Consider the following 21,193-nt stretch of genomic DNA (forward strand, 5'->3'; position numbering starts at 1 on the left):
TATATTTTTTAATATTTTTAAAACTTCAAAACTGATATTTACTAGATGCCAATTACATGCACCAACATGTAAGCCACTGTGAATTGAAATCCTCCTTTTTTTTTTTCATCAAATTTATTTTCAAAAAAACACATTATTATTGTTCACCTAGTATTTTTAAGTAGAACAATTCTTCACAAATATTATTAAAAAAACATAATTTACGCATTGATACAACATATATAATACTACATTTTATTCTACTTCCAAAAAAATTATATATTTTACCTTATCACAAAAAATTAATAATTTAATACAATATTTTATTTTTTATATTATTAACACAATTTCCAATATCAAATTATAAAAACAAAAAACATCTATCCCAAAAGGATACCTATATAAAGGGAACAAATCCATATATATAATGGGGCAAGAAATTTATTGACAAAGTTGTCCACAATCTATAATGCATGAAAACTATTAATTATTATGGTTATAAATTTAAAAATTGTACAAATGAAAATTTATTTATGGTAGTTATTATTATTATTATTAGGACAATAAATTGAAATGGCAACATGCCAACTACCTTTTCGTGGGACTATATAATAACACCATTTATTACACAATTTATCACATATAGATTTTTATTTATTTATTTTCAAATGAAAGGAAGATATAACTCACCTAATTGTATTTTGTAAGTTTTTAAATTAATTGTGACATTTAGCAAACCAAAACACATTATATGATTATTCAACCTTTTCTTTTTCTTTTTATTTTTGTGTTTTTTTGTATAGTTTAATATAACTCCAAATATCAATATTTTTCCTACTTTTGAAATTTGATTATAGTATAATCTTAAAGATTTCACTAATATTAATTATCAATTCTATTAGTTGTTAATCTTATTAGTTTTATTTTTTAAAAATTTTATTTCATTTTTTTTACTGTTTAACTATCACATTTTTTTAAAAAAAATAAATAAAAATATCATATCGATTCGTACCAAATATTACATTATAATTACTTGTTTAAAAAATAATCTCCAAAAAATTATACACTTGGCCTGTTTGTCCAATGATTTTTTTTATACTAGTATCAATATATATAATATACTATGATTTATTTTTTCCCAAAATATCATTTTTATATTATTCATACAATTTTTTTTAACTCAAGTAAAAATACTTCAAATAACAAATATTGAACAAATAAACTCTAATTTATCATATACTATAAACACTAGATATTTAAATAATAAAGTATGCAATAGTGTATAATATAAGAAAAAATAATAAAATAAAAATAAATAAATAAATAAAGACACTCTGTCATTGTTTATTATTAATTTATACTAATTTATTTGAATATAAAAGGGAAATAAAAACAGATAAAAAATACACTCACCATCACGCTTCTGTTGAGTCAACTTTCTTGTTCGAAGAAACTTCCAAAAGCAAAAATGGCGTTTGTTTTCACTTTAATCTTCAGATTGAGAGCAGAACAGAAGAGAACAGACCAACTGTAAATTCAACTGTGGATTATAATTCGTTTCCTAACTGACTTCCCACTTCATCATCGATCATTCCCATTTAGCTCAAAAAAGTCGAAACGCAACTTCAAATCGCCATCATTACCATCCCAACCCACCCACCCACCCACCAACAAAAATAATTTCAATTCAAATTCATTCCATCGCCATTTCCAATTCACCACAATTATTGCTCCAATCTTCTTCCCCCAACAGTTTTCGCGATTTTTTTTTTTTTTTTTTCAATTTTATATGGATCCCCTTCTTCGCCCCCACCAAATCAGTTATGGCAAAAAGTAGAACCCTCAGAAGAACAGCACCCGCATTGTTGCAATGGGGAAGACGGAGGATGACGAAGGCTTACCGAGTACAGCATCTAATGCGCAGGGTACAACCCGGGGATGGCCGGCCTGGAAAATTAGGGTTCATAATTTTGTGGATTTCAGATGTGCTTTCGTTCTGTTGCTTGCTGTTGCAGTTACTCTTTCTGCTGTCTTTTGGCTGCCATTTTTCCACCCCGATGAATATCAGAAAGCTCTGGATCTCGATTACGCAGGTAGTTTATTCATAACCCCCTCCGATTCTCCATCAATTTCCTATCTTTTTCGACAATTTTGGATTCGAATTCATTCCTGATGATTTTGGAGATTAATATCCCTATTGTTGGATCAATTTAGGGCTTCTGCAGATATGATCAGTGTTCTACACTTATTTATTATTTTTTTAAAATGTATTTTTGTTATAGAAAATCGATATATATTACGATAAATATTATAGAGAGCCATAATTTGTATGTTTTTGTTAATTTCTATTGTTATAAGATCTCGGTTAAAAAATAATATAAAATGAATATTTTTGTTATTTTGAGCTGAATTAATAATAAAAGATATATTTTTACGGATTCAATCAATATAAAATATTAATTTTATAATACTTGTTTGAGTTGAAATTTTAATATTTAAAAAATTTGAATTAAAATAATTTATGATTTAATATAAACAGAAATAATGTAAGATTTTTAATGTAAAATTATTTTTTAATATTATAATATAAAAATAAAAAATAAATGATTCATACGATATTTTTTGAGATATATTTTTTTTATTTTTATTATGAATAATAAATTTAAAAAAGAACACACATTTCGTATCTTTTGATTCTTCTACGATGGTAGTAACACCGGCATTCGAACTCCGGCCAGGTCGCGACATCGTGGCGAGCTTTATGCTGCGACAGCCGGCGTCGACATTGGAAGACCGTATCCTTCAACTCGAAGGCGACATCTTCGACGAAATGAGCTTCTCGACGGTTAAAGTAGTCACTCGATTCGATCTTCGATTGCATTGTTGATGATAGCTTGTGGTTCGACGTTTCGATGATCCGATCTTTTTTTTCTCTGATAGGTGGAGATAATATCGCTAGAATCAGCTTCGGTTCGACCAAATGTTACGAAGGTTGTGTTTGCAGTGGAAGCAGACGAGACGGCGCAAAGTCTAATCCGAGCGTCGTTTACGTTTTTGATCACCCGCCAGTCGTTTCTCCGGTTGGGTTCGTCGTTGTTTGGGATGCCGTTTTCCTTCGAGGTTCTTAAGTTCCGCGGAGGGATCACGGCAATCCCTGACCAGAAGGCGTTCCTCGTCCAAAACGTACAGATACTTTTCAACTTCACGCTGAATTCCTCAATCGACGAGATACTCGACAATTTCGACGTGCTCCGGAGCGAGCTCAAGAGCGGGTTGATTCTCTCGCCGTACGAGGTATGAGGACGTTGTCATTTCGACGTTTCGTCGTGTCTCGAAACGAGCTAAAACTCTTGTTTCCCGCTGCGCAGAACTTGTACATACGGCTGACGAATCGGAGGGGCTCGTCCGTCGCTCCGCCCACGACTGTCCAGTCGCAAGTTCTTTTAGCTGTGGGGATTAATCCGTCGAAGACGAGGCTAAAGCAATTGGCGCAAACGATCACCGACTCGTACGGTAAGAATCTCGGTCTGAATAACAGCGTGTTCGGACGGGTCAAGCAAGTCCAGCTTTCGTCGATACTCCAACACTCCCTCGGCGGCGGTGGAAATAGTTCGTCTCTGTCTCCGTCGCCATTGCCGTCGCCTTCCCCGTCGACTCTGCCGCCAGCTCAGCACCGTGGTACCCGTCTCGCTCCGAACCATCCTCCGTCGCCGTTGCCTGCTCCGGGACGGGATAGTCCCGGAGCGCCGCCACCTTGCCCTTTCGAACATAGTTACCAGTTTCCACGCAACCACGATAAGCATTTTCATGCTGCTCCGGTTTACGCCCCGGCTTCCCGTCCCCCGAAAGTGTCTCCGGTTCCTGCAGCAAGCCATCGATCAAAAGATCGAATTCAAGTGAGGCCACCGGTTGCAATGCGAAGGGCTTCACCGGCACCATCTCCATGTGAGTATACGATGCTTTTCTCGACAGTTTAGGTAAATTGACATAAAATCCATTTCGAATTTTCTCATTTAAACACAAATTTCGATTTTTTGGCATGCTAGGTGTAGAAGTTTTGATATGATATAAGGTTAGGGTGCGATCAAAATGTGTTATGGCGACTGAGTATAGTATTTATGTTTAAACGTGGCATAATTCACCGCTGTGTTAACCAAAAATATGCATATAATCTCGATACGTTGTATTCCAATGTCGAGATTATATGCTTCATTTTGGTTATTGTGGTGAATTATGCAATAAATTGTGCCAGCATTTCGTATATGATATTTTGTGAGAGAAAATATTATATTTCTATAGAATCGAAGAAGAATCTCAAAGAGAACAAATAGATAATTTACGCTCGTTTCTTTCTTTAATTTCCTAGCTATACACATGAATCCCCGTGTTTTTTTTGCAGCCTCGGCAACTACCTTTTCCAATGTACGGGGTTGGAGCCTCCCGACATTCCTACTAATTGTATTGCTTTTGTAGCAGCCGAGAGAAAGGGAGAATCGTCATTTTTTTGGGGGCAACATGCTGCCTAAGTAATAACTAAGTTCTTCTACAAATGGTGTAGCCGTACAAAGGAGCATTACAAAATCGAAGGAATGAATTTTGATGCCGGAAGGGCATGCCTCGCCAAGCGAGTACATATATAAGTAATTTATCGTGTTCTTGTATATAGGTGGCTAAATGCATCGGGGTCAAAGTCACGTAGGTGACAGGCCCGCGATGGTATGGATACATTGTAAGATCTCCTCTCCGAGAAGGGGACAACGATAATTTAAGAACTTTTTGTTTTCGTTTCTAATCTCTTACACGCCTATAGGAAGTATAAAGTTTCTTATACAATGTAGAGTTGTTACGGTATTCGAGCTACTTGAAAGTTTGTCTCGTTAACTATAATAACAAAGTCGAGTTCAGAGTAGAGAAGTAGTTTCTCGAGTTGGCTCTAATTAAGGTTTGATTCGACTCGAGTAACAACTTAGGCGATGTGTTGGACTATGTCATGTGTCATTAATTCTAGTGTTGCATTTGTATCATGCTTCCTATTTTATGTGCGGTTATATCATATGTTGTCTGTTATTACGTGTGGTTGCACTGAACCACACTAACCACCGTCTAATCTAATCTAATCGAAGAGTGATAAGGTCTCAACATCTTAGGGTGTGTTCGCCTATAGAATTTTCTGGAAAATCTACTATTTATAAAAAAAAAAAATTTAAAAAATATCAAATCAAACATTAATATTTCAATTTTTTATATTATACTAAAAATCAGTTTTACATTCAAATGTCACATCAATTAAAAATTTATATCACATCATTTAACTATCTATCGATTCAAAATTTTTACTATTTAAATCTCAAATCAAAATTCAAACGGCCAAACAAACACACGGCGGCATAGTTCCTGTTCCTTTCGAGAGCGATGATTTGATAGACTTGATGCATCTACCGAAGCTTCATCGAACAAAATAATCGATTGTTAGCTTAAATCAATCTAGTGTAATTTGAGCTATACGAATATGAGGTTACGAGAAGATCAAATTTCGCGCCGGTAAAAAGTTAATTACCTCCGCGCGTCTGGCATCTTCTTCGCTTGTTTGTGCCGTCTCTCGAACAAGAAGGCTTTGTGAAGATCACTGCTGTCTAAACTTTTCGACGCATTTGTTCGACTACGCCTCCTCTTGCGCTTCCATTTCGTCGTTCTCCATGTCGTTATATAGAATCGACAAGCAGCCGTAGATGTCTTCTCGTTGCGCGAATGTTCGATCCTCGGCTACGAAGGATCGGATTGTCTCGTCGATTTCAATCCAGCTACATCCCGGATTCTTCTTCAAGCCGAATTCTTTCATTTTGAATCGGATCTCGCGCACCTTGTCCCATTTCTTCTTGCCGGCGTACATCTTTTCAAGACCAACGTAAGTCGAATGATCGTCCGGATCCTTCTCGATAATAAGTTTCGCAATTTTCTCCCCCAACTCGAGCTCCCCGTGCAAACCGCACACAGCAAACAGCGTACTCAACAGCTCAACGTCGTCTTTAATGTCAGCATTCTTCCGGAGAATGTCGTAAGCTTCGATTAACCTCCCAGCACGCCCGAGAAGATCGATAAGACACGAATACTCCGCAACCGAAGGTCGAATTCCATAATCATTTACCATTAATTTAAAACATCGCCGCCCCTCGTCGACTAGTCCGGCGTGGCTGCAAGCCGAAATTACTGCGAGAAACGTAACTCTATCCGGTGGTACACGCACTCGCAACATATCCTCGAAAAGCTTCAAAGCTTCGGGCGCTCGACCGTGCGAGCCGTAGGATACGATCATCGAAGTCCACGAAACTACATCTCTTGTTGACAACCGATTAAATACACTCTCGGCTTCTTCCACGGCGCCGCATTTCGCATACATATCAAGAAGGGATCCGGCTAATATTTCGTTCGAATCCAACCTATTTTCGACTATGCACTCGTGGAGCTCTCTACCTCGCTCCAACGCAGCCAGCTGCGAACAAGCCGACAAAGCGCTCGTGAACGTTATTGCATCAGGTTTTACGCCAGATTTCCGCATGTCGTCAAACGTACGAAGCGCCTCGAAGTAACAGCCTGCAGTTACATAGCCCGAAATCATAACATTCCAAGCGACGATATTCGATTTCGCCATTCGATTGAAGATAATCTCCGCTGTCAAAACACGTCCACATTTAACATACATGTCGATTAGCGAGCTTTCGAGGAAGATATCGCTCGCGACATTACTCCTCGTTATATATCCGTGAATAAACTTCCCGGCCCGGAGATTTGCTGATTTAGCGCACGCCATTAACAAGCTACTTATTGTCGTCGAACTTGGTCGAACCCTTTCCCCGACCATTTTCTCAAAAAGTCGAATACATGAATTAGTATCCCCGACTAGACTATACCCACCGATCACGGCATTCCAAGAAACTAAGCTCTTGTCCCTTATTTCGTCGAAAACTTCCTTCGCCTTCTTTAAGGCGCCACATTTCCCAAACATATCGACGAGTGCGGCGCTAACGTAACTATCCATCGCAAGACCGGTCCGGCGCGCTTCATCGTGAATTTTTTCGCCTCTTTCCAAATCGATGAGGCGACCGCACGACGAAATCGCGACGGTATAGGAGACAGAATCGGGCCTCAATCCATAGCTCCTCATCTTATCAAAATACTCCAATGCCTTCTTCCATTGCCCACTCTGATAATAACAAGTGATCACATTATTCCAACAAGCTAAATCCCTTTCAGGCATTTCGTCGAACACCTTCACTGCAGATATAAACATACCACATTTGGCGTACATTCCGATCAATGAACTCGCGATTACCACATCCGACATGAACCCTAATTTCATCAACAAAGAATGGTTCATCTCCCCGTAATCTGTTCTCCCCAAACCTCCGCAGGCCTTCAACAAGCTCGGGTACGTGTAACTGTCTGGTTTCAGATTTGGAAAACGCAGTAATTTCTCGAATAGCGACAGAGCCTCTTGGAACATTGCGTTCTTCACGTATGCTGCGATCAACGCGTTCCATAGCGTGATGTTTGATGGATTCTGTACTCCTTGAAAAATCAATTTCGCGGATTGATAGTCGCCGCGGGAAATGTAGAGATTTATTAGGTTCTTGCACAGGGCTACGTTGTGTTGCAATCCGAAAGAGATCGCTTTCTGATGAAGAACTTGAATCGGTTTCAAAGATCTCAATTTGTTCAAGGATTTTGAGAGATGGAGCAGTCTTGTAGTAATGGCGTCCATTCAAGAACCCTCGTTGGAGGGGAAACTGAATACATCCGGCTGAAGAAGAAGGGTTTAAATTTATTTTTTATTTTTAGAGGTACTAGTTGGAGAATTAATCATATTATAAGGGGTTCATATGAAATTGTGTTTTGGATGTATTTTTATTTATATAATTTAAAAGAAATGGTGTTATATAGTATGTAATATGTTTATAAATTATTTGTAAGGAAAATTCTAACAATCAATTTTATTGAATTTTGGGGTTTTGATGCTCATGACATATATAAGGTCTATATTCATAATTTCATATGAATTGATATCATTATATAATAATAATATATTAATATATATTATTAATGTAAAATACAATAGTATGTTTTTTTTTAGTATTTAAATTTTTTGTTTTAAAAAAATTATATATATATTTATAAAATATCTTATTATATATTATCTTAATATTAAATTAAAATAAAAAATTTTCAAACTTCATAAGAACATCTTTGATATCATAAAATAACATAATATGTTATTTGTTTAAAATTATATTGATTGATTTTAGTACCTTTTTAATTTTTATTTTATTTTATTAAAAGTGTTTAATGGGTAAATTTCAGATTCAACTAAAAAATTACACTAGTGAGAGATGAATTGAGACTTTTGGAGTTCGAACCCTTTTTAAGTATTATCTTCTGATAAAATATTTAATATAGATAATAATAAGTACAATACATAGAAAGAATAAGAAATTTTGGTTGTTTTTTGAACGTTGCAACCAATAAGTTTTGTAGCTTTCTTTCAGTATATATATTAAATATTGTTAGAAAGTGGGGTTTGAATGGAATGCTTTGTGTTGTCTGAACCCACAAACATTACTATTTATTTATACACGAATTAAAATGCCATCACACTAATACTAATAAATAAAAGATCTTTGTATCCTCTCCCTCCTGCTGAACTTCTACGCTTAATTCTCTCTCTCTCTCCCCCCCACTAGGTAAGTATTTGTAGAACAGTTCTCTCTCTCTCTCTCTCTCTATATATATATATGTGGGTATTGTATAGAAATAATATATATATGCAGTTACTGGGAAGTGATTTTAGAGTTCTTGATGGTCCTTCTGATTCTTGAACCAGAAGAAGAGAGTTGTTGATTTGTTTTATTGTGATGATGATTGTGTCGTATTAACTAGTTTGATTGTTCTTGATTAATTAAGGTATGTCACACACACACACACATATATATATATATATATTTTGTTTTCTACAAACCCTAATTAAATGAAACTATTGGCAGATTGATGATGTTCTTTGTTCTTGTTGTTTATTACATGAACCTCCTTACTTCAAATTTGAGGATTCTCTTTATTTATTCGATGAAAAATAGGTATTTTTGTATGATGAGATATAGAGAATACTAACAATATTATATGGATGTTTTGTGTTTTTCTTTATTTTTGTGTATTTTTTTATAACATCAAGTGAACATATTCTACATGTTTGATATTACAATAGAGTTATGTACCGTATTATTATTTTAGATGATATGTAGAAGTTGATTGATTTTAAGACAAAAAAAAAACTAACTTAAATTGCGGATTTTGATAATTTGGTAATAAATTTTCAAATATGTGCACATTCGCCTCAGTATATGTCAGAAATAAAAATATTCTAACAAGTGGTATTAGAGCTCTGTGGTATTAGAGCTCTGTTTGAAGAAAAAAAAAATTAATGTTGCACAGAAGCAACATTATTGTCTTTGTCGAAGGAGGCAATGGGATTCGAGTCTAGTTTGGGTAAAGTAAAGCTAACTAAGACTATATGAGAGCTTGTCGAAACTTATTCTAGTTGAGGTTATAACACTTAAGCGAAGAATGTCTCACCGTTTGATTTTTTGACGTACTAAAATTGTAAGTTTTCCCTTTGAGGGTCTGTGATCTTGCACCTAACACGAAACTAATTTCAAAATTTTCCCGGCTCGAAGATGGAGTCGAGCAACGGGATGAGTGCCTCGAGTTGTAAGAAGGCCATGTTACCGCGCTACAAGCTCGGAAAGACTCTCGGCCATGGCGCATTTGGGAAAGTGAAGCTAGCTGTCCACACCTTGACAGGGATTAAGGTTGCGATAAAGATACTCGAGCGCCAATCCATCGATGAATACGAAGCGCAGAAAGGTACAACAACTCGCTCTTGTCCTAATTCCTTCGCAACATACGATGGTTAAAACGTTGTTCCCGTCGAAAATTCCGATATCAGTTAGGAAAGAAATCGACATAATGCGACAGCTCTTCCATCCCCACATCGTTCGCCTGTTCGAGGTCGTCGACACTCCGGCGAACGTTTATGTCGTCATGGAGTACATGGATTCCGGCGAACTGTTCTATTACCTGACGGAGAACGGGAAGCTGCACGAGGATGAGGCTCGCCATTTTTTCCAACAGGTTCGCCTAAATCGAGCCTTTTAAGGTTGTTCGTAATCCGGAAAGTATCTCACCCCATGTCCGGAACAGATAATCTCCGGCGTCGAATACTGCCACCGACACCTGGTGGTCCACCGCGACCTCAAGCCGGAAAACCTCCTCCTCGACTCCGATCGCAACGTCAAGATCGCAGATTTCGGGCTCGGAAACATCATGCGCGACGGGCATTTCCTCAAGACGTGCTGCGGGAGCCCAAACTATGCTGCGCCCGAGGTTCGACTAACTTCCGTAAACTAAATCAATCTCCGTCGACAACGCTAACCTCGACTATTCTCGATATTGATAGCTCATCTCTCGACGATTGTACGCCGGTCCGGAAGTAGACGTGTGGAGCTGCGGAGTTATTCTATACGCATTGCTGTGCGGTCGCCTTCCCTTCGACGACGACAATATCCCGGGCTTATATGCCAAAATAAAGGTAGTTGAAGCGACGATTTCTTAGTGCTTTTTGTCTTTGTTTCGGAGCTTCACGTTTCGTCGAATGTAGAACGGAGTATACCCAGCTGCGAATCACGTATCGGAGAGCGGACGGGATTTGATTTCGAGGATACTCGTGGTCGATCCCATGAGGCGTATATCGATCCCTGAAATTCGCCGGCATCCTTGGTTCCGTCGACAGCTTCCCCGGTACATTTCTATGTCGTCTCCGAATGCTTCGGGAGGAACAGAGAAGGTAAGTAACGATATCCCTGTCTCTTCGCCTTCTTTCTTTTCATCGAGAGTAACGTTTCATTGTTGTGGCGAAAAGATTGAAATCGATGCTGTGAAGGAGATGGTTCGGATGGGATTCGACGGCCGCGAAGTCATTGTGTCGATACAGAATCATCTGCACAATGAGGTAAACTACCTGTGGCTATCAATCTCCCGTCGGTTCTGTCGACATTGTACTGAGTCGACTATGTTTCTGGCATTACAGGCAACGGTCGCATACTCTATGTTGTTGCATAGCTTCTCTCGCGAACAAGGAATGCAGCTCGATAACCCAATCAAAGAGAATCGAGTATGTCTTCATTTTTCTTGTCTTCTCCGGACATCGTTCACTGACATGTGTTCGAAATAGGGACATTCCGATGCTGCGCAGATGGTGACTACATTGACTGCGACTCCACCAGTTCTTCCGGGATCGAACAACTGGACTCTTGGCTTCAAGGCAAGCAAACTTCTGTTATTATTTACTTTATAATGAAACTTCGACTTCCTCACTCACTTTTAATCGTTTGAAACGATACTCGAAGTCCCTGGCATCTCCGAACGAGACAATGTCGGATGTCCTGAAAGTTTTCCATGGCTTGAATGTGAGATGGAAGAGAATAGGACACTACAATATGAAGTGTCTGTGGTTGCCTCCATCTGCAGTCGATGCAATCAAATTCGAAATACAGGTTAGTTTTTTCAATCGTTTCTTCTTGCCCTGTCTTCGAATGTCATGTTTTCACGATTCTTACCGATGTCGTAAACCTTACCAGCTCTACAAAGCAAGTGGAGAGAAATATGTTCTAGATATGCAGCAACTAAATGGACCTCCATTTATCTTCTTAGACATCTGTGCTGCATTTCAAGCACAGGTAGTTGTGTAGCAAAACATCTCAAGAAAGTAAGCGCGACAGCTCTACAACGGTACATAATCATATATCGAAACAAAAGCGTTGAATTATACAGCAGAGCATTAATGGATGTTCATTCCGGTGTTGTGGTGATGAAGATCTAGCAGAGGTGAAAATTATCTGCTGTTCAATATCCTATCTGAGCTCTAACTGTACATCTTATGGTGATTTCATCGAAGAATGAGCTTTTATTTACGCGTGCAATATAATTAGATAGCGAGCACGTACTCTTCCCACTTGCCATAGTTTGTAGAGAAGCTACCGCCCCCCATTTGCTCGGCAAACTCTAGGAATACTTCGTGTGTGCTAACATTCCATGCTTCCACCATCTGTTTGAGTGATATCGGCTCATGAAGCTTTCTTAGTAAATAGCCGAGCTTTGATCTTGCTTTCTCCCACAGGTCTTTCTCCTCAGGTTCACTGCATATCCGAAAAACAGGTATCCTAGTGTAGATGTAGATGGATTTGCACACACACACATATATAGATATATACATATACTTGAGCTGTGTCTTGTAGTTCTCACCTGAAACTAGGAGGTTTGGGATCGAGTATGGTTGGAGAGGAGGAGGGATAATCGACATCAACAATCAGTTCCAGGACTAGGGTAGGAAACTGAGAGCAGTAAAAAAGAGTTTATAGGAAAAAACTTCAATGAATGGAGATTTTCAGAAGAACTGAAGGTCATTAGTGTCGTTACCATTTGTTTCGATGCGTTGGGCACCTCTGTGTTTCTAAGTCCCATGGGAATGTATGAACATCTAAGGAGAGTTCCTTTGTTGAATCCTGTCATGGAAACGTCGTCCTTGTCTATAATATCCACGACCACATTGAAAAACTTGTGATTGACCTCTTTGATCTCTAGTAAGAGAGGGTTGGTAGGCTGAAACGATGAATTGAAATGTATTAAGATGTGAAAAAAACAATGCATAAAAGATGCAGATCGATGTTCATAAAGTTACGGAATGTATTAAGATATGAGCTGAATAATGATACCTCTGTCTTGAACTTCTTTGTTGCCCTACTGGCAGAGTACTCTGTTTCACTTGTGAGATTGTTCGGAATAATGGTTTCAAGTTGACGGATCATTCTGGAGTTTATGCCTGTATTATTATCCGGTACGATATTCTCGTTTTCAGAATCTCCAATGTTGGCCGCTAAATCATGACAGATGACTTTTGGAGGACTGCCCTTGGGAAATTTGGTCATTCTATCGTTTAATCTGGCAACACTGATGAAATCCTGCAACGAGGCGTTCATTGCTGTGGATGATATCGACTTCACCTTCAAAACACAGGCAGAAGGAGTTTCAGTAAATACAATAAACATCTGTGGTTAATGGATCAAGGTGATGCTTCAAATGACAAGATGAACTCATAAGGAACATAACATACCGCTTCAACCAAGCGCTGGAATGGCTCTCGTTTGGCACACGGCTGCTGGTCATCCCGACTAGCAGGTTCTGTCTGCAGGCAAGATTTCGATGGCCCTTGAGAGTCAGCAACAAGTTGCTTTTGATTCGCATCTTGCATCTGGGGCTGCGATGGCGCCACAGAAGTTTTCGGCAATTTGCTACTTTCTTCAACGTTCAGTGGACTCTTGACATAATCTGCTGGTGCCGATGAAGGAGTCAAGGGAGATGGAAATGCAGACGGCGAGGTAGATAGCGGGGGAGTTCCAGATTTTGAAAGCTTCGATGATAACTCCTTCTGCACAAGCTGTGAGGAAGATTGCTGTGAATTCTGAGGAGAACCAGCATAAGGGGAAGAGCACGATGGCGGCGCAAGGGGCGACATTTTCTGATTGAATCCCACCATACGTCTCAAATTAGTATCTTCGTTCCTTTTCTGCAACATCTGCTGCTTATTTTTATCAGGGGGCAACTGCTGCGCTGGTTGTTTCATTTTCTGCCTCTTCATTGCATGATCCTGTTGCTTATTCTGCGGAGAGACCGGTATCATTGCCGGAGCCATAGGGTTAACAGAGTAATCCAACGAGCTGTAAACATTCCTCGGCGAGGGGATCATCTGCTGGTGTGGAGTGCCCATGTTCATGTGCTGAGCAGTGCCGCTATCTGGAGGATGGAGTAACATTCTAAGTGATCGCTGATCGAAGCTCTTCTGAGTAGGCGATGGCACCATATTTCCATGTGATCCCCACTTTTGTGCCGCGGTTCGCATTGTATTACCATACTGAATGGCATTTGCCATTGATGGAGCATCGACCTTCGGTGAATTCACTGAGCTTTCTGGCAAGTTCAAAGCTCCAGTTTGCCTTAAAGATTGCTGCTGCTGCTGCTGTTGTAAGGTTGCTGGTGGACAATTGAATTGATAATAGTTTTCCCTTTGCTGCATCTGAGGTGCTTCCAACTGACTGTTTGACGACTCAGCTTGTTGAGCCGGCTTTCCATTAGAAAACATAGCTCGAATTTGCATGCACTGCTTTACTGCATCGTCCAGCATTTGGAACACCTTATCTTTTCGGTAGTTTAAGAGTTCATTTTTTGACAGATTCATAAACTTGTACAGCTTCTCAGCAAAATTTTTCGTCTTTTCATATCTACTGATTTCTGCAGCAGTAGCCTGGCAAAGATTTGTTTCGATAAAGATTGAGGCATACAGAAATCATAAATGTAAATGCTGCAAAATGCTCAAACCCGGGGTCTCTCTTCTCTCGACTTCTTGTACAGCATGATCACATCAGGCAAATATGTGTCCTTAATCTGCAGAAGCTGTGGGAAAATTCTAGGAGGTTTATACATTTACTGATATGGACATTCAAAAAGCAATAGCCAAAAATTTGTAAGATATAGAAATAGAAATAGGGCCGAAGAAGATCAATATAAACAGCACAACAATGTGAAAAGACTAGGTGTATTTTCAAATTTGGGCGGTCAAGCAAAAGAGATTTATACATATAACACCATGAATGTTCAAGAAAAAATTGTTAAAATAAATGGCATTACCTTCTGAAATGCTTGATTAATCCAATCCAGATTTGCCAAGTCAGCTGGCGAATTGGTTTCTGATACAGCTTTGAAAGAAAATTTGTTGAATTAATCAAAGTGCAGAAGTTCAACTCATAGTGTAGTAGACACAACTAAATGAAAAAAATACAATAGAAATAATTAGGAACAAGATATGAAAGGCATATAAGGAAACCAAACTACCAGTTATAGTACAATGATAGAAGAATGCCAAAAGCAGCAAACAAAGGTACCTAAGTTCAAAGCAAATAGAACTTCTGTTTAACACAATTAAACATATTCTTGAAACTTGTCGGCTCTCGTGGGATGGAGTTTGAAACTTAGATACACAAGAATCATTCATAATTTCTAACTTGTCTATTATCTTTAGTTTTGTCATAACAGATCTTAAATAATCATAAGTGATTGGATTATCTAACCAAATACTTGTATCATAAAAAGTAAACTTGATTCTGAATCTCACTCTATCTTCCTCACTCACTCTCGTTTTAGATGAGTTTATTTATTTATAAAAAGTTAGAAACTAGTAGCTACCAGTCTACAACATACACCCTTTCACTTAGTCTTGGTTTCAGAAAAGAACACCAATACTTTTATCAATATACATTCCATACAAACCAGATTAAGCTTCAGAATCAGTTTCAACAGGTCTATAGAAGTAATCAACGCATGCCTTCTAAATTTCTAATAATGACAAACAAAGACATAAGTTTAGTCATTAGCTTATTTCGTAAAACAGATGTTCAAGGATTCTTTTGACCTGTCTATTTGATCTCTTCTAACATCGCTGTTTTCTTCTTCTTATTATTATTAATAGGAACCACAAAAATACAAAATCATAGTCTCTGTGAGTCCAAAGTACCTTGTGACTGTCCAAGATGCATAGTTTGTGACTGATTTCCCGCTTTCATTTGATTGATCAGTGCAAGATTCTGAGACTGATGAAAAGCAGGCATCGGTATTCTTGGATGCATGGATTCCGCTATGTACCCTCTTTGCTCCAAGCATTTCTGCAGTGTTGTTTGGTCAGTCTGTTGAACAGCATTGATATGAGGAGTTGCATAACCTCCAACAGATGTCTGCTGCTGCAGTATTACAAGAGATTAGTTTCTTCTTTGAAGCTGGTAAACTAAATGATTGCAAGTAACTCAAAGCAGAACCATAAAAGTTGTGTATGCTTCCCCTGTACAAGGGGGGAGTGATGAGAATTTTGCTAACCTCCCGTAGAATATTGCTTAGAAAGACTACATATAATGCACAATATGTTACCTGGGGGTGTTGCCTAAGATTATTTGCATAGGGATTGGATGGAACCCGAAACTGATACATGTTAGGCCTCTCAGCTACTTGCCCCAATACTTGATTTTGCAATTGTTGCTGCTGGTGTAGTTTTGAGATCATGTTGCGTGAAGCCTGACTCTGAGAGAATTCTTCGAATAAGGCAGGCAAGTTACTCGTCATGTTTTGTCTAACTGGATTATTTGGGCCATCTGTAACACACAAGCACAAAAGTTTTGTTCAATTATTGATACTTTCCTCGAAATGATGCATACCGGTCAGTGTTTCTGAGGTGAGGCAAGAAGTTTGTGGGGTGTGTTGGTGCAAACATAAGGCAGAACAAATGAAACTATAATGAAGCAAGACATCGTTGGAGCCCTGAAGTTGAATGTTCTTACTGTTAATTTCCCTCATAAAAAAGAATATGAAGATGCAGATGACTATCATACAATCATGAAAATCTAAAATTCCTAACTTTATACATCACAATTAAGCTAACGAAAGCTGGACCAACTCCTAGTCTATATATAACTGCGAAATTGAATAAACAAATCTACTGGCTGGAGTGTGCTGAACAATGTTGTTCATTCTTAGTAAATACATAAGCAAATGAATACTTACAGCATCTTTTTAAGGATAGGATTAGACAGGAAAGCATCAAATTCTACAGAATGACATTACTATAAATTGCTGGATATACATATGCATGAAAACATAAATAAATGAATCTTATAGACGCAAAGGATCAACACATGTCCACTTTTCAAATGTAAGGTGTAGTTTTTCATACCTAGAGGACGCTGGGAATGTTGCCACATGCCAGGACTATTATTTGTCTGAAAGTGACAAATGTAAAGTGAAATTAGTGAATGTTCAAATTGAGAGGATATAATGGATACAAACATTTAATGAAATTTGCCATAATAAATAAATAAAGCATAGAGGTAGTTTATTTATCTCACTGCCTTGCTGTTTTAGGACATGTATGGTACTGCAAGCAGGTGTCTTTGTACTAACAAGTCAGACAATGACCATGAGGCAAATCCATATTCATTTGGTAAAAACTTTCCATAAAAACTTTGACCAACAAGCTTTTCATCCCATTACATGGACTTTAGCCTTCATTATGAAAATTACACTAATGACAGCTCTTGAATCCATATGGTAAAACTAGGGAACTTACTGTGCAACTTCTTCATAGTGAAATATAAAGAACAGTTTATAGAAGGTAACAAAGATTGCTACTTTGGAATATTTAAGAAAACTCACCATTGAATCACTATTGTCTTTTGGAAACTATCTTAAATTAGTATAGTTTGACAGATTATTCTCTATTGCCTCCAACTTTGAATTATTAAAGTCTCCACATGGAGAGATAGCTAGACAATCTTTCTCAGACTAAAAAGATTAATATCAACAAAAAGAAGCATACCAATACCAAAGATGCACCTTAAAAGATATGAACTAAAATCATTTATGGAAACAAGCTTACTGTAATTGCCGGAGGCACTGGATAGTTCTCTGCCAAGCTCGTCGGCCTAATCTGCTGGTTGGAGTTACTTAAATTTGAAGGTGGCATTGTGACTGCGCCTCTCCCCATTCTGCATTCTCACTATTGTTATTTTCCAACTTGGAGCTCATAAACTACTTGTAGAACAAATTATTAAATTAGAAACTGAATGATCCTCAACAATTGATGCCCTAATGGCTAAGCCATGAAAGGTTAAGAGAATGTGAGTTCAATAGCTCATCAAAAGCTAAAGAACATATGAATTTGAAGCAGACATTATGCACAATAATAAACAACAATCACCACTCACCTGTACTTAACCAACTGCGCTTACATGATTAGATAAAAACTTGAAAAAAATATTAGGCTTTAAAACAATCCCTTCACATTGAATTGGACATCAGTTAACAATTTTCCTAGAATCTTGAATTTTCCAGAAACTGCCATGGAAGGAGATAGAAATTGGAAACTAAAGCACTCCATTAACAGACTCTCCTATTTCCTTCAATTGTGAAATCCAATTATATGAAATTCGAAGATGCAAACATCTCAAAAACCAATTCCCATCACCCATAAACCAAATCAAACCAAAACCACAGTATACCCACACTAAAATCGAATCAACAATCCCACGATCGAAGAAATACAATAAAATGATAAAACTATGCATGCATCAACTCCGGTACGGTCTGAAATCAAAATTGGCGTTTACCCAGCAGCAGGAGCAGCATCGGCAGCGACATCGGGCATGAACTCCTTCATCCACTCCTCAATGTCCGCCGCTTTCCCCATCCCTTCATCCATCAATCGATCGTACCGCAGCAGTTTAATTGTTGTAATTATTCAACGAATCGTATTAAAACCGCTAATAAATTGGGTTTCGGCCAAGGGTTTTTGAACACGTCGATTTTCCTCCCCGACGACCGAATGAATGTAAAGGAGAAGAAATCGAAGGAAATTACAGCAGCAGTTTCAAAATAATCGAAAGATATGACGAAATCAAAACCATGAAGCCAAAAATAATGAAGTGGCGACTAAATATATATATATATACATATATATGAATGCAGTTTCGTTTCTTCGATATTTATCCACGCGCTTGCATGCTTCCGAAGGTATGTATGTATCTGTATCTGTATCTATATGCGATATATATATAGAGAGGGCGAGGGGAGGGGAGGGGTGTAGGGGTTAATTAAAGCTTATTATATTTCAATTCTTGGACAGTCTTTAGAGAGATGTTTTTTTTTTTTTTTTTTTTTTTTTTTTGAGTTTTATTTTTATTTTTTGTTAAAAAAAATATGTGTATTACCTACAAATTGCAAAACCGTAAAATAATTTAAATAATATTAAACAAGTTAGATTTTAAATAAAAACTTAAATTACATAAATTTATACAAATAAAAAAAAATATTTTAAATAAATTTTTTAATAAAAATAATTTATATAGTTTTTATAAAAATTATAGTATAACAATTGATCTTAAAAAAATTATAAAAAATAAAAAATTAATAAATTATTTATGTATTCATTCTTTTTTATATATATATAAAACTTGCTTAATTTATATTTTTATTTATTATAATCAAACATTATTTTTGAACAAAGAAAATATTTCGTATAAAATTTATAAATTTACAATATAAATATTATACGCATTTTTATTAAAATATAAAAAAGAGTTATATAATTTACCATTTATTTAATTATTGTGTGTAATATAAATATATTTTAGTAATATATATAATTAAAAAAGATTAAAATATATACTTAGATATTTTAAATATTATTTTTCAATAAATATATGTGAATATAGATAATAAAATTTTATATGAAGAAAAGTATATTGAAGAAAAGAAAAATCAAACTAAAATGATACAATATACTATAGTTGTTTGAAATTATTTGATATAAAGTGTTATTTGAATTTTTATTTGTAATGGAATATTTTATTAAAAAAAAAAATAGAAGTAAACTATATTTGTATTCAAACTAAAATCACAGCCAAACACGTCAAATGATTTTATTTTATAAATAATTTTAACAATAAAAAAATGTGTACATTTTTTAAAATTTAATTATATTAATTTTATAAAGTTTGATAAATTTTAGAAGAAGCAGAAATTAGCTACACATTTTATTGACATGATTTTTTTCTAAAAAAAATAAAAATAAGATTGTTATTATTTGATTAAATATGGATTATATTACTATAAAAAATTTAAATTTATGCCAATATAGATATCAAAGTATATTAAATTTATATTATATAATGTAAATCTAGATATATTTTGTGAATTTAATTTATTAACAATAATTTTCTTTCGTCCGTCAATTTTAATCTTATTTTTTCTTTTACATTTTACTTTAGTCATATTTTTGTAAAAATTTATAAAGAAAGCAAGTTAAAATTGACAGATAAAAAAGTATTAAATAATAGAAATTACTATATTGATAATTTAATTAATAAAAAATTATCATAAAATGGATTGTTTGTATTTTATTTAAAATTAATTTTTAATTTAAAATTTTGTTTAAATAATATCTTAATGATTATGTAAGAAGAAATATGTACTTATTAATAAATTTTATTAAAGTATAATTTATCTAAAGTATGTTTAGAGTTGGATTATATAGGAAATAAGTGTGTTTTTTTCACAAATAAAAAATAACATTATACATTCTACAATATTTTAAATATATATAAATATATTAATATTTACTCTAATAAATATCATCATGGTTGTTTGGAAAGTTTTAAAATTTTGAAGAATTTAAAAAATAATAAAAACTTAATTATTTAATACTCCCCCAGTCTACATCTAAGAGTCGCATTTATCTCTTACATCATTGTACTTAACATTAGAAATATATCTTTATATCTGTATAATTTTTTGAACAAATATTTTTTTATTAGTATTACAAGACACTAATTGAAGTATCTTTGTAATTTTTTTTTTAATTTGTACCACGTTTTGATATAATGGTTAATATTCAAATATAAACACGCAAAAAGTAAATTGAACTTAGAGCCGGACGGAGATATATTAAATGTAATGATATATACTCCCTCCGTCCATTTAATAAGTTTATATTTACCTTTACGTTATTGTATTTAACATTAATAATATTCTTATATTTTGTATTATAAAACACTAATAAAGTATTTTTGTCTTTTTCTTTTTATTTATATTACGTCTAGATATAACAATTAATATTTAAAAATCAATATAAAAAAAATAAATATTAATATTGTAAGTTGACGAATATAGTATATTTTTAAAAAATTATATATTGATTAATAATTATATCAAAATTTACATTTAGAACTGTCAAAATTGATTGAGTGATGGTCAAATTGTAAAGATCCGTTAAAATACAGGACTTAAAATGGATTGACACACGGACTAACTATATAAAAATGATAATAAATTAATATTTATTATTTATATTATAATTATATACTTATACTATATATATTCGATATACTCTTATTTATATATTAATATAATATATAATTTTTTGTTCTTTTTAAATTTTCAATATTTTTAATATATAATTTTCATTATTTTTGTAAAAATATATATTATTTTATTAATAAAAACATATTCAAATACT

The 21,193-nt window shown here is 35.4% G+C and overlaps 5 protein-coding genes across 11 annotated transcripts; 2 read left to right on the forward strand and 3 right to left on the reverse strand.

Annotated features, from left to right (window-relative positions):
* Positions 1–1,412: 1,412 nt before the first annotated feature.
* On the forward strand, positions 1,413–4,771 carry LOC127265418 (uncharacterized). Of its 3 annotated transcripts, none has more exons than XM_051295217.1 (5): positions 1,413–2,072; positions 2,691–2,830; positions 2,920–3,273; positions 3,348–3,956; positions 4,379–4,771. In XM_051295217.1, the coding sequence occupies exons 1-4, from the start codon at positions 1,850–1,852 to the stop codon at positions 3,954–3,956; spliced, it is 1,326 nt and encodes a 441-aa protein (XP_051151174.1). In that variant the 5' UTR covers positions 1,413–1,849; the 3' UTR covers positions 4,379–4,771. The 3 variants fall into 3 exon arrangements, with proteins under 3 accessions (XP_051151174.1, XP_051151157.1, XP_051151166.1); XM_051295200.1 differs by having other exon boundaries at positions 1,416–2,072; positions 3,348–3,924; XM_051295209.1 differs by having other exon boundaries at positions 1,632–2,072; positions 2,718–2,830; positions 3,348–3,924.
* Positions 4,772–5,243: 472 nt separating this feature from the next.
* Positions 5,244–7,791, reverse strand: LOC127265383 (pentatricopeptide repeat-containing protein At5g27110). Its single transcript, XM_051295159.1, has 2 exons — positions 5,537–7,791; positions 5,244–5,423 (listed from the first exon to the last, which is right to left on the reverse strand). The coding sequence occupies exon 1, from the start codon at positions 7,736–7,738 to the stop codon at positions 5,639–5,641; it is 2,100 nt and encodes a 699-aa protein (XP_051151116.1). The 5' UTR covers positions 7,739–7,791; the 3' UTR covers positions 5,244–5,423; positions 5,537–5,638.
* Positions 7,792–8,625: 834 nt separating this feature from the next.
* LOC127265393 (SNF1-related protein kinase catalytic subunit alpha KIN10-like) lies at positions 8,626–14,443 on the forward strand. 5 transcript variants are annotated; one of them, XM_051295186.1, is made up of 11 exons: positions 8,626–8,714; positions 9,702–9,891; positions 9,974–10,158; positions 10,228–10,410; positions 10,484–10,615; positions 10,685–10,870; positions 10,946–11,035; positions 11,114–11,197; positions 11,258–11,347; positions 11,433–11,579; positions 11,664–14,443. In XM_051295186.1, exons 2-11 carry the CDS (start codon positions 9,702–9,704, stop codon positions 11,772–11,774), a joined length of 1,398 nt encoding a protein of 465 aa, XP_051151143.1. In that variant the 5' UTR covers positions 8,626–8,714; the 3' UTR covers positions 11,775–14,443. The 5 variants fall into 5 exon arrangements, 3 of the variants coding, with proteins under 3 accessions (XP_051151143.1, XP_051151136.1, XP_051151127.1); XM_051295179.1 differs by lacking the exon at positions 8,626–8,714 and adding an exon at positions 8,721–8,934; XR_007841958.1 differs by lacking the exon at positions 8,626–8,714 and having other exon boundaries at positions 9,229–9,891; positions 11,664–11,910; positions 12,941–14,442.
* Positions 12,011–12,913, reverse strand: LOC127264404 (mediator of RNA polymerase II transcription subunit 15a-like). The gene is made up of 4 exons (XM_051293917.1): positions 12,798–12,913; positions 12,502–12,684; positions 12,328–12,416; positions 12,011–12,221 (listed from the first exon to the last, which is right to left on the reverse strand). Exons 1-4 carry the CDS (start codon positions 12,888–12,890, stop codon positions 12,011–12,013), a joined length of 576 nt encoding a protein of 191 aa, XP_051149874.1. The 5' UTR covers positions 12,891–12,913.
* On the reverse strand, positions 13,383–18,674 carry LOC127264408 (uncharacterized). Its single transcript, XM_051293931.1, has 9 exons — positions 18,288–18,674; positions 17,558–17,666; positions 16,856–16,901; positions 16,057–16,277; positions 15,650–15,872; positions 14,767–14,834; positions 14,458–14,532; positions 13,621–14,383; positions 13,383–13,519 (listed from the first exon to the last, which is right to left on the reverse strand). Exons 1-9 carry the CDS (start codon positions 18,377–18,379, stop codon positions 13,383–13,385), a joined length of 1,734 nt encoding a protein of 577 aa, XP_051149888.1. The 5' UTR covers positions 18,380–18,674.
* Between the last annotated feature and the right edge of the window lie 2,519 nt (positions 18,675–21,193).

This window comes from Andrographis paniculata, unplaced genomic scaffold (assembly GCF_009805555.1).
Source record: "Andrographis paniculata isolate CXL003 unplaced genomic scaffold, ASM980555v1 Contig17END, whole genome shotgun sequence".
Taxonomy (NCBI): Eukaryota; Viridiplantae; Streptophyta; class Magnoliopsida; order Lamiales; family Acanthaceae; genus Andrographis; species Andrographis paniculata.